General features: G+C 33.4%; 1 protein-coding gene across 1 annotated transcript in view; it reads left to right on the plus strand.

Moving 5' to 3' along the window:
- The window catches only part of PIGK (phosphatidylinositol glycan anchor biosynthesis, class K), a 135,573-nt gene that overhangs the window by 9,827 nt on the left and 117,335 nt on the right, over positions 1–8,411 (plus strand). Inside the window, exon 2 of the mRNA XM_012661038.1 lies at positions 3,543–3,634. Within this exon, the coding sequence (XP_012516492.1) occupies positions 3,543–3,634 (92 nt within the window). The remainder of the gene's footprint in view (positions 1–3,542; positions 3,635–8,411) is intronic.

Consider the following 8,411-nt stretch of genomic DNA (forward strand, 5'->3'; position numbering starts at 1 on the left):
ATTTTATGTTACGTGAATTTCATCTCAATTAAAAAAAAAAGGAAAATGTCTTCAAGTCCCATATCCCAGAGTTGATATTTTGGTAAGCATTCTTCTGCCCTCTCTCTCTTCATATACAAGCATAAAAATATAAAGGTATATGATTTTATATAAGTGAGATCATATTATACCTGCTATTTCATAACACCTTGGCATATCTTGGGGATCTTTCCCTGCCAGTAGGTATGATGACATATAATCTTTTCCAAAGGCTTTCTTGTTTTCTGTTTTGTGAGTATACCATAACCCCCATTTCATGGGCATTTAGAGTCTAAATTTTTCAGTACTGTTAACAAGTCTGTGTTGAATGTACTTATTTATATGTCTTTGTGAACTTGACTCATTTTCTCTTTAGAACAAATTCCTAGGCATAAGAATCTGAAGTCATGGAACATGACTGCCCTCCAGAAAGGCTGTCTTTTTTTCTAAATCCAAGTCAACTGTGTATTATTAACTTTTATCTTTTCTTTTTGACTGCTGGGAAACAAATTATTAATAGATTTTGTTTTAATTTGCATTGTTTTGATTCTTAGTAAGGTTTGCTTAAATGAAATAGTGTAACATGGGTCCATGGCTCATTTTCTTGTTTTCCAAGAAAGAATACTTTCTGTATGCTTCATGAGAGATTTTCTGAAGGAATTGAACAAAAGCTGCTTGAGATAAGGAGAGAGGTTTTCAATGACTATTTTCAAGTGAGGAAAACTGTCAGGAGCCAGGCCATGATCCACCAGTTTGAGAGGATAAACTTACTTTACAGCAAACTAAGAGCTCTTCTGTGATTATTCTCTCTATGGGGAATTCTTAGAAGAGGGAATTACTGCCTGCGCACTGACTACCAGTTGCCAGAGGGCTCGTCCCTACACACGTCTTAAAGGCTTCCTTGCTCTGGGAAACCTCTAACCAAGCCCCTCTCCAATCTCAGTAACCTGGGTTTCAGTTGAAAAATAGAGGGTGAAAAAGAGAAACTGAGTGTTTCATGACAGCTGTAGTTTTCATATTTTACCCAGTGTTTTACCTATTAGTATAGTGAAACTTGAATAAATTGTGCTTTCTTACCTGAAAAATTATGAAATCTGCCCAGGTCCCATTGAAAGTACTAAAAATGCATTTCTTTCAATGTTATGTAATTCAAATTTTTAAAAATTTAGGTTTCCCCCCAGTTCGAATTAATTTATTTTTAGTCTTGATTAGATGACCAGAGGTAAGTGAAATGCCCCTTTGCTCTTGTGAAATGACTGAGAAAACTTGCCATCAGAGGTAGATAGAAGGAAAGTTGGATTCCATTGTAATCGCAGGATCTGCTTTGTATAAACATTTTGCCTCTGTTTAACAAAAAAAATTATAAAGATAATCCGGACTCATGGTGAAGAAAAGTATTGTGAGGAATGGTATAAACTGAAAAGTTATTGCACCTCTCTTTGACTCTCATTTTTGTTTTCTAGTGGTAATAATCTCTATTAGCAGTTTCTTATGTATAATTTCAGAAATGTCCAATGTGTATAATCACATTTGTGTCTACCCCCCCTCCCTTTTTAAAAGACTAATGGGTCATATCACATGCCCTTTTACAACTTGCTTTTTTTTGGTATTCCATTCAGTGAATATGTGATAATCCCGATCCCTTCTATTTTTCAACCTTAATTTTCTATCTAATAAATTGCTGGTGAAAATGAGGGCAGTTTCTTAGGCTTATGCTCATTAAATAATATGATAAATGCAAAAAAAAAAGGCTTTTGTCTATGGTAAAGGGCACTGAAAATACTGGTTTTTATTATGACTAATTTAGATATAAATTGTTTAAACTATTTTTACTTCAAGTTAGGGAACCCTGTAGATTTTTTGCTCCTTATGGGCAGTGATTTGGTTTCCAGCTATTATATTTTGGTCATTGCTGTTACAGGCAATGTTATAGTAAAAATTCTTGAATACATATTTTTGCATATTTGTTTGAGCTAAATCAAAAGATATGTACATTTTTAAACTCGATGTATGTTGCAAATTTCCCTCTTAGAAGGTTTATATTAATTTACATTTCCATCAGTGAGCTTATTTCCCTTGCCAATATTGTGAATTTTCAGACTTTTTGATACTTACCAATCCAGTTTGTATTTTTTAAAGTATGACTGAAGTTGAGTGAGCATCTTTAAGAATTTCATTGGCCATTTTTAAGACTTTTGTTATGACATGCTTGCTCTTATCCTTTACTCATTTTTAAAGTTAGATTTTTCATTTTTTCTTATAGAGTTATAATTAAGGAAATTATCCCTTATAATATTATTTTGAGTTTTTCATTTAAGTTAGGATTTTATGGTATTTTTGACATACAGAGTTTTACCTTTTTATGTGGTCAAAAATTTTAGTGTTTTCCTTATTGGATTCCAGGTTGAAAATTTACTTTAATACTAAAAAAAAAAAACTATGTAGTTCCTTTGTATTTGGCAAGAACAAGAGGATTTATGATATTCTCAAAATTGTTTCTACCTACCATAAACACAGGTATATGGCAGGTTGGTGTGCTACCAACCAACCTCAGTCTCTGTTTACCTACCTTAAAATGGATTCCCAAGAACACTAACTTTTCAGTCATGGAGTTAGATTTTCCCAGCACTGTTAATATAATTTTTAGGAAATTTTTCTTAAGTGTAAAACTTCTTTGAATTATTTCTAGTTTCCTATTCAGTTTAATGGCTTCTTTTTTGTTTTTGTTTGAGACAGGGTCTTGCTCTGTGGCCTAGGCTAGAGTGCAGTGGAATTATAGCTCATTGCAATCTCAAACTCCCGGGCTCAAGTGATCCTCTTGGCTCAGCCTCCCAAGTATTAATAGCTGGGACTACAGGCATGCACCACTGTGCCTGGCTAATTTTTTCTATTGTTTTGTAAAAATGGGGTCTCACTATGTTGCTTAGGCTGGTCTGAAACTCCTGGGCTCCAGCGATCCTCCTGCCTTGGCTTCCAAAAGTGCTGAGATTACAGGCACGAGCCACCATGCCTGGCCAATAGCTTCTTTATAATATATTCTGTTATGTGCATATAAAAATGCTTTGTATGTCATGTTTTAGCCTGTGTCCTACATTTCTTACAACTAAGGAAGCAATCCATAGTGAAACAAATATAACCCAGTGTGGCTAATTTTATTCTCTATTCTATGAAGAGATTATAAGCATTGTCTTTGATTCTAAAGAATTTAATTTTTTAGAAATAGGAATGTTATAGAATCACAGAAATTGAGAGTAACAGAATTGGTTCAGTATTTGATTAAATTCCCCAAAGATTTGTTTTGTCTGAGGCAGAATGGTCTTTATTAATTTAATGCCATTTATAAATGACCTCTCTTTAGGGATAGTGGTTTATTGACAATTCTTTATATTCTTTGCTGTTTCTAAGCCTGAATTATGACATACTCTTTCTTTAGACATCTCTATATCCTACTTAAAGAAAAATGCTCTGTAAGTCCATGGTTAATTTTGATGTATAAAAATCATATTTTTGTTTTAATACTTTAGGTGTGTACATCCCGATTCTGGTTTAATTACCGACATGTTGCAAATACTCTTTCTGTTTATAGAAGTGTCAAGAGACTAGGTATTCCTGACAGGTAAGAAACCTTAATGAAGCTTAACTTTGAATCTCAGTAAAGATTACTGTTAGATGATTATTATATATTTGTATTTTTATGTTGTTTTTGAAAAAGATTAAGAAACCTGATTTGAAGTTTTTTGTTGTTGTTGTTGGAATATACCACTGTGTATAAAGTAGATGTTACTTAAAACCATAATGGCAAATTATATAAAAGAACAATCAAATACTAAGGTAAAAAATATTTAAAAAAATAATTGTTTAGAGTTGTTTATTTAATTATTAGATATCTCAGTCAGGGTTTTTAATTGCAGGGAACAAAAGGCTGTTCCGACTGATTCAAGCAGAAAAGGGATTTTTGAAAGCGTATTGATTAGTTCACCAAATTGGTAGGAATGTAGTCTTAAGTATTCAGGAACAAGGAAGACTAGATAACAGAAAAGACATAGCTAAAAATCATGGCATAAAACCAGTCTGGTGACAGTGATGCGGCTGCATGTTGCTGAAGGCTAGACTCAGGCACTGCATAGCTGCTCCTGTTGTTGCCTTTGAAAATTTAATGTTGCTACTGCCCCCTGCTGCCAAAATCCAATCTTTGCTGTCCCAACTTCTTATGTCTCTAACTGTTACAGAGTCCTAGGTGGGAATGTCATATTGGCAGAGTCTAGGTTAAGCAAACATGTCTGTGCCGCAGGGTGACTGGAAGAAGTATGTGGCATTGTTAGCTTCTATGTAGGGAGATGGGCTCTGCCTTATATGAAGACTCATACATAAAGTGGGAAATTTCCTGCTAGTAGGGAGGGAATTCAAGTATGAGGCAGCACCTCTGTACTTTTACCCACATCATTTCTTCCACATTTGGTTTGTCTATGATAGATTTGCTTTTGCTGCTACCAAAGCAGCTTTAACAAGAAAATGCAGTCAATTCAGTTATTTAGGTCTGATTCATTTAATACCTGTGAAGCAATGTGGAAAGAAGTTTATAGTCAGATATGAGTTTGAAATCTGACTTTAGTGATGATTTTGGTTAAGTCACTTCACCATACTGCGCCTGTTTTTTCATTTGTTACATAGTGATAACAATACCTTCCTTGCGGGGATTCAAGTATTATGCTTACAGCAAAAACAAATAGAGATATAAAGTGCTGCAGGAACAGAAAGGAAGCAGTGAATGACTCAGGAAACAAAGTTATATTCTATGTAAACAGATCATTTAAGCCTGAGAAACTGACAAAACTATGCTTTAATTTCTGTATTTAATCTGAAAATTAAAGCAATTAGATAATATTTCTATTTTCAAAATTACAGTAAGTCTGAGAAGAAGAATGATTTGTTAAGTACATGGGTATAATTCTTATCATTGGTCAACTGGTTCTTCTCAAATAGGTCTATGTGGTTAGTCTTTTGGTTTTTAACTGATCTTGCTTCTATACCCGATATACAACTCCAGAGAATTATTGTGCATGGCTTGGCAGTAGTTTTTACATTGGCAAATGAATCTTTGTCTATTTTATGAATCAGTCATTAAGATACATTTAAACAGTTTGAGTATGATTTGGAGGGAGTTTTTAGAAATAGAAAGTAGCAATAGCATGTATTTTGTATATTATGTTTAGATTTGTCCCTATGTTTCTGAATAATGTTCATTAAAAGCTTATTTCTGTTTCAAATGATTGCTTGTCTGTATCTCTGTGTGTGAAGTCATTGTTAAGAGAGTGAATTGGGGATTTAAGCAATTGGTGATTTAAGCCATTTGCTATTTAACAAATAGAAATCAATAGAAAAGATTCTGCTCGTCAGGTGTTAGATAAATAAACAAATGCATGACTTGGAAATATTTTATCAGTTGTGCAAAGCAAACACTTAAACTTTTAAACTTTAAAAGTACTTCCAAAGTTTGTACTTTAAAAATATTTATGTCCCCTAAATTTTGTTAGTCTAAGTTTTAAAGAATGTTAATCTGACATTAAAGACATTTTAATAAATAGGTTGCCAGAATTTTATAATATTATTTCAAAACATTGACTCAGTGAAAAGGGATATTAATGGTTCTGGGGAAAGGTGAAAAGACACACGTATAAGAACCTCAGAAGTGCTCTCCATCTTGACTATTATCAATTTTATATCTAAGTTCCATTCAGGAGAGGTGTTTTGCATTTTGTGCCCACACTTTTTCTGTAACCTTACCCAGTCCTTAGAGATTTTGTTTTTATTTGCCTGGTTTTAGCTTCCTGAAATGTTTCACTATCTTTAGGCAATTTTCTGCCCTCAAATAATTGTTTTGGACTAAATCCCTGTTTAGCTACCTCCAGTATGCTTAATATGATTAAGATGAGGAGGAGAAAGGCATTAAACAGGGGTTAGGTTCTCAAGTCAGTATGTGAAGCAAAAGTAAAGCCAAAATTACTCTAGAAATTTTCTTAAATAGCACATAAATTATAGTGTAGTATTGTCTTTCCTCACTCAGTTTTTCCTCCAATGATATAACAGATTACTATTTTCTTTGAGCACTTGATAAAGTGGCTTACTTATGATTAGAAGCCATGTTATATGAAAAATATGCATATCTTTAACACTGGAATTGTGTTGCTCATGCTGTGAGAGGCATGTGGAAATTGAAGGAATGTAGAATCATAGCTCCCTTTCATGTTTACCCTGGGGAATAAATGCATTTAATATTAAGTTGGGTGAGATTTGTCTCTCTTTTTGGAGGGGTGGCTGAGTATATAAGATTAAGTTCACGGAGTAAAATGTTTATATAATTTTTCTTAAAATATGATTTAACTCTACTACAGGTTGGGTGGTTGTGAATTTATGTAATGATCCCTATACTATGTAAACTGTTATGTAATGTAGGGATCTACATAACTATAGAAACTGATGCACTGTTTCTATAGTTAAATCCAGTAGCTTTTCTGAATCTACCTATTTTTCTATATTTCAATCGTTATGTAAGAGAGATATTCCTAATTTAAAGCTTTTATTCTTCATCTCTCCTTATTCAGAAATTTTTAGTGTATGCAGAATAAAGTTCAGATCCCTTATCCTGGTACTCAAGGCTTTTTGCAGTCTAGTTTCAAATCTGACATTCTGTTATTTTCATTTCAATCCTTTATGCTCTAGCCATTTCTTTTTTGTTAATCTCTGTATTGATCTCTGTCCATTGCCTTATGCTGGTCTCTTCTCCTATAGTTCTTTTCTTTCTCCCTCATTTCTGGTTTTCTGATGTTCAAATTCACTCTATATATTCCCTAAAGTATTGTTGGTACTTCTTGCATAAATAATATTTTATTTATACTTCTCTTATGGTACTTTCTTGTATGTGTTGATCTCATTTCTTCAAGGCTGGATATGATACTATGTATTCCTCAACAGTGTGTTCTTTGATATATTGTGCAGAGTAAATGAGTGAATGAATAGTATACTAAAGAACCATAGCTAAATAGAACTTCATTGGTCTAGACTAGAAAGGAAACATTTATAAATACTGTTTGTTTATATTTTCTCTCTCTCTTTTTTAAGACTTGCGTATTATTTATTTATTCTGGTGCGAAAATATTTATTTTATTATTTATTGTTTTTATTGCCATGGTTATATACTCAAAGTTTGATAAAAGAAAATTTTCAATATATATGTCCCCCCCAAGACATCATCATCATCATCACTATTATTAGTTTCTTTTTCTTTTCTTTTTAAAATTTTTTTTTATTTCAGCATATTACAGGGATACAAATATTAGGTTAAATAATTCTATGCATCGTACAGAGAAGACCCTGTATAGCAAAAGCAATCTTAAGCAAAAAGAACAAATTGGGAGGCATCAATTTACCAGACTTCAAATTATACTACAAGGCTATAGTAACTAAAATAGCATGGTACTGGCACAAGAACAGAGACATAGCCTAATGGAATAGAACTGAGAACCCAGATGTAAAACCATCTTCATATAGCCATCTAATCTTTGACAAAGGAGACAAAAACATACACTGGGGAAAAGAATCCTTGTTCAATAAATGGTGCTGGGAAAATTGGATAGCCACATGTAGAAGACTGAGTCAGGATCCACACCTTTCACCTCTCAACAAAAATCAACTCATGGTGGATAACAGATTTAAATCTAAGGCATGAAACTTTAAGAATTCTAGAAGAAAATGTTGGAAAAACTTTTATAGACATTGGCCTAGGCAAAGAATTTATGAAGAAGACCCCAAAGGCAATCACAGCAACAACAAAAATATATAAATGGGACCTGATCAAATTAAAAAGCGTCTGCACAGCCAAGGAAACTGTCATGAGAGCAAACAGACAATCTACAGAATGGGAGAAAATATTTGCATGCTACACATGCACATAAAGGGCTGATAACTAGAATCTATATAGAACTCAGGAAAATCAGCAAGAAAAAATCAAACAACCCTATCAAAAAGTGGGCAAAGGGCATGAACAAGAAACTTTTCAAAACAAAATAGACTAATGGCCAACAAACATGAAAAAATGCTCAACATTGCTAATCATCAGGGAAATGCAAATCAAAACCACAATGAGATATCACTTATCTCCAGTGAGAATGGCCTTTATCCAAAAGTCGCAAAACAATAAATGTTGGCATGGATGCAGAGAGATAGGAACACTCCTACACTGCTGGTGCGACTGCAAGCTAGTACAACCTTTGTGGAAAGTAATATGGAGATACCTCAAAGAGCTACAAGTAGAACTACCATTTGATCCAGCAATCCTATTACTGGGCACCTACTCAAAGGAAAAAAAGACATTCTATAAAAAAGACATCTGCACT

Source organism: Propithecus coquereli, unplaced genomic scaffold (assembly GCF_000956105.1).
Source record: "Propithecus coquereli isolate 6110/MARCELLA unplaced genomic scaffold, Pcoq_1.0 Scaffold7, whole genome shotgun sequence".
Classification (NCBI taxonomy): Eukaryota; Metazoa; Chordata; class Mammalia; order Primates; family Indriidae; genus Propithecus; species Propithecus coquereli.